The 4,280-nt window shown below is 38.6% G+C and overlaps 1 protein-coding gene across 1 annotated transcript; it reads left to right on the plus strand.

Annotated features, from left to right (window-relative positions):
• Positions 1 to 1,547: 1,547 nt before the first annotated feature.
• LOC18446803 (xyloglucan endotransglucosylase protein 6) lies at positions 1,548 to 3,340 on the plus strand. Its single transcript, XM_006856906.4, has 4 exons — positions 1,548 to 1,773; positions 2,121 to 2,221; positions 2,399 to 2,592; positions 2,683 to 3,340. The coding sequence occupies exons 1-4, from the start codon at positions 1,602 to 1,604 to the stop codon at positions 3,083 to 3,085; spliced, it is 870 nt and encodes a 289-aa protein (XP_006856968.2). The 5' UTR covers positions 1,548 to 1,601; the 3' UTR covers positions 3,086 to 3,340.
• The last annotated feature ends 940 nt before the right edge of the window (positions 3,341 to 4,280 follow it).

Raw genomic sequence — 4,280 nt, forward strand, 5'->3', positions numbered from 1 at the left:
AAAGAGCGATGGGTCTATTAGATCTATAGCGTCACCTTTTAGTCTTACCCCCTTGGCTATATAGGAAGGCCAAAGTGGTGCTATGGATCTAACGGGTCCATATCGTGGTGCTATGGATATATGATCTAACGGGTCCATATCGTGGTGCTATGGATATATGATCTAACGGGTCCATATCGTGGTGCTATGGATATATTAGTTCTGTAACACTTTTTCGTGTTGCTTTTCGCTACGTGTTCGATCTTATCATCTTAGTGCCAAAAAATGCTATCTATTGCATTTTAGGTAGGGAAAAAAATATGTATGTATATAGCTTTGAATGATATCTGATATTTTTGTAGTTTTAAAAAGGGAAAGACTTTATACAAAGTTGCAACTTTATATTATAGAAGTAAGGTGCGCTTCAAAAATCTAGTAGAAAGGAGTATTCCAATTGGTCATCTTGATCAGAAAACATACAGATATAAAGAATAAAACAAATTTCAAGTCCTCAAAATAATGCATCTTTTAACCAATTATCTTCACTGTCTATTTCGAATATTTTCAAATTTTTTATAAATATGTTTACCCAGCACCATTTTTAAACTTTACTTTTATAATTTAGGTTGAACATAAATTTTACATCCGTCATAATTCTGAAACCAGAATTTCACATGCTTATAGAGGCGGGCCTCACTTATATAATATAATTAAGAGGTGGCCTTAACTTGTATAATACAAGGTGACCTACGCACTTTGGAAAAAGGGATGCGGTTATCATACGATCATCGCGCATATTGTAGAAATGTGGGCATGACAATAAATACATTTTTTAATATACTCGGATCCTAATCTTTAGAGAGTACATAATGTTTAAGATAGAGATCATGAATATGAAAAATACATAAATTTGAAAACTAAAAATAATAATAATATTAAGAAAATATTTAGACATAAATTACGATTGTTCTTAGATGGACCAACTATTTGCATCCATATTGAAGAGGGATGCTGTATACATCTGGACAGCATATTGTAAAAATGCGGTCTAAGTCTAGAAAAATTTTGAGTATTAGGGATGCTTCTTTTGTGAAGGCAAGGCCTCGAGTAATCTTTCCGGAATAAATCCAAGTACATACACAGCTCCCGGCACGTCTCCGGATGCCTTGTGTGCCCACCCAAAAAGAAAAACAAAATTTGAAGAAATAATGTTAAACCTCACCGCACCAAAAAGCAGGCCTCACTGTGGCCTCTGCCAGCTGGACAATGACGTCATCGAAGCCAAAACCTCCAACTTTAAACTGAACCGTACAGACCAGCTGGGACACTCAAGAGACAGCTGTAAATATCCCACATGGCACAATCCGATTTGCTGCAGCCTTTGAGAAAGCGACGGATCGGAAGGGCGACCCCCACTTATCCGGCAAGTGCCAGCTACGCTGGGGAACCCATCTCTTTGTCTCCACTCCGCCCATGATGCCGTGGCATTCGTGGCCCCCCCTAAAATGACACGTCGGATGAAATGCTGCTTGCCTCGCAAGTTTGCCGCAACGGCTATAAAACGTGGCCTTCCTACTCTGGAGCACAACAACTCACCTGAAGCACCAAGACCTGTCTCTCTAATGGCGCTCAGCATGAGCTTCTCTTTCTATGGTTGGGTTGTGTATGCATTCGCCATAGCTACTACTGTTGTGTATTGTGCGACCTTCGATGAGCTTTTCGAGCCCAGTTGGGCTCAAGACCATTTCATGTACGAGGGAGAAACTCTCAAGCTCAAGCTCGATAACTCGTCTGGTATTATGCCTCATTTTGAATCTCTCTCAAATCATCTTCTCTTCCATCTTTCTCTCTCTATCTTCACTGAGCTTGTCTTCTCCTCTCTTCTTCGAGCTGTCTCTCTCGAGATCGATTCAGTTACTTTGTCTCTCTTTCTTATCGTCTCTCTCCGTATTTTCTCTTATTGCTTTGAGTTGCTTTTTTATCTTCTCTCTCCCTCTTTTCTTTCCGTTTTTTTGACCATATACCTCTTTTCTCTTATAGCTTTTCTTATTCCGTTTCTCTACCTCATCTCTCTCACTCTATCTGGATACTTATTCTGTGGATTCCGTTTTATGCCGTTCCGATGTATTACTGTCTTTCAGGTGCTGGATTTGGTTCGAAGAGCAAGTACTTATTTGGGAAGACGAGTGTTGAGATTAAGCTCGTCGAAGGCGACTCTGCTGGTACCGTAACCGCATTCTATGTAAGAAACCAGACGCCCACACATTCTCAGTTTCCTTTATTTTCTCAGACTTCAAAACAAATTCAAGAGTAAAAAAACAATACTCTTTATCAGTATATCTCTTAGATACGATTCATATGAATATGCAAATCCGATTTACATATGCGACACCAATAATTGTTGTGATTATGTCTCTAGATGTCTTCTGATGGACCAAATCACAATGAATTCGACTTCGAGTTCCTCGGAAACACGACGGGGGAGCCCTACCTGGTCCAAACCAACATATATGTCAATGGAGTTGGAAACAGGGAGATGCGCCACAGTTTCTGGTTCGATCCCACCAAAGACTTCCACTCCTACTCCCTCTTCTGGAACCAAAACCAAGTCATGTATTACTCCTCAAAACCCTCTTATCTCTTCTAAATATGTCAAAAAAGAAATTACTTGAACTTAGAGAGAGTTAAAATTTGTTTTTTCAGGTTTCTGGTAGATGAAACGCCATTGCGAGTGTTTAGAAACAAAGAGAAAGAGGGGATTCCATTTCCAAAGGACCAATCAATGGGGGTGTATAGCTCTATCTGGAACGCGGACGATTGGGCAACGCAAGGAGGAAGGGTGAAAACGGATTGGAGCCACGCCCCCTTTGTCTCCACTTACAGAGGATTTAACATTGACGCGTGTGAGTGCCCTACCTCAGAGCACGTGCGGATTTGCAGCACGGCGTCTGTTGGGGACGGGAAGAGGTACTGGTGGGCCAGTGATTGGCTTGCCGGGCCTAACGTACATCAGGCCCATCAGATGGCGTGGGTTAGGGCCCACCACCTTGTTTATGATTACTGCGAGGATTCAGCTCGGTTTCCTGCTAAGCCACCCGAGTGTTAATGGGCCCATGAGACAGTGGGGTTGGGGGCCTGGGCTCTGGGTTTTTGGGGGTGTTCATAATTTTGGTTTTTCTTTTGGGGGTGAGGATGTGCTGTTTTGATAGACATGATACGTTGTTCTTTTATTTGTGGCTTTCCTGTTTTTGTGGTTATTGAGAAGGCCTTTCTCTCTCGTCCTGTCTCCGGGATGGGAGTGGATGGTGCCCTGTAAACAATTGGTTGCTTATCACGAGATAACCTCCTTCTTACTTTTTTTTATGGTTCTTGTGAGTCCATTTAAAAATAAGTTCCCTCTTAAAAATCTATTTTTTGAGGTAAATAAATAAAATTTTAAATTAAAAATAATAGGTTTACATAAAAAAATGTTATTAAAGAAAAACTAGTTGCCTTAAAAAAAAATTATATTTGGGATATTGTCACTCTTCTTAAAGGGAAAAAACTAGTTAGATGCAAGTTAGTTTAATGAGTGGAATACAGAAGTAATGGAACTATTGAGAGTTACCTTGTTGCAAAGGGAATACAATGAAACATTTGTTATTGTGGTATAAATGAATACTGTGAGGGTTTTACTTTCTATTGTTGTTAACAATGACTTACTTTTATATCAACTAGGTGCAAAAAATGTTTTTTTGCATAGAGATTTGAAAGAAGAAGTTTATATGAAACCTTCTCTTGGTCATATCCTCATGAAGGCAACAAAACTCTCGCTTGTCGGCTCAGGAAAGCAATTTATAAGCTTTAACAGTTTCTTAAAGCATAGTTTGCAAAGTTAAGTCAAGTTCTCGTTGATATAGGATTTTCCCATAGTAATGCTGATTCTTTCCTATTTGTAAAAAAAAGCAATCCGAGAATGTTATTGACTTTATCTATGTTGATGACATTGTTATGATATGAAGTAATTCAAAAGCTGTAAAAAATTGAAAGGTTACTTTCATATGAAGTTTGATATTAAAGATTTAGAAAAACTTAAATATTTTCTTGAAATTGAGGTTGTATAACGCTCACAGAATAGTTTTTTATTTCTCAAAAAAAATATGTTTTAGATCTTTTGTACAAAACCGACAAGATAGGTTGTAAACCTATTCATACTCCAATTGAAACAAATTATAACGTTAACATAGACTTGGGCAAAGCTTTGAAAGATATTAGGATGTTTCAACGTTTGGTTGGTAGACTTATATATTATACTGTCATTA

The sequence above is a fragment of the Amborella trichopoda genome, chromosome 2, assembly GCF_054954075.1.
Source record: "Amborella trichopoda isolate Santa Cruz 75 chromosome 2, AtrichopodaSantaCruz75HAP2 v2.0, whole genome shotgun sequence".
Lineage (NCBI taxonomy): Eukaryota > Viridiplantae > Streptophyta > Magnoliopsida > Amborellales > Amborellaceae > Amborella > Amborella trichopoda.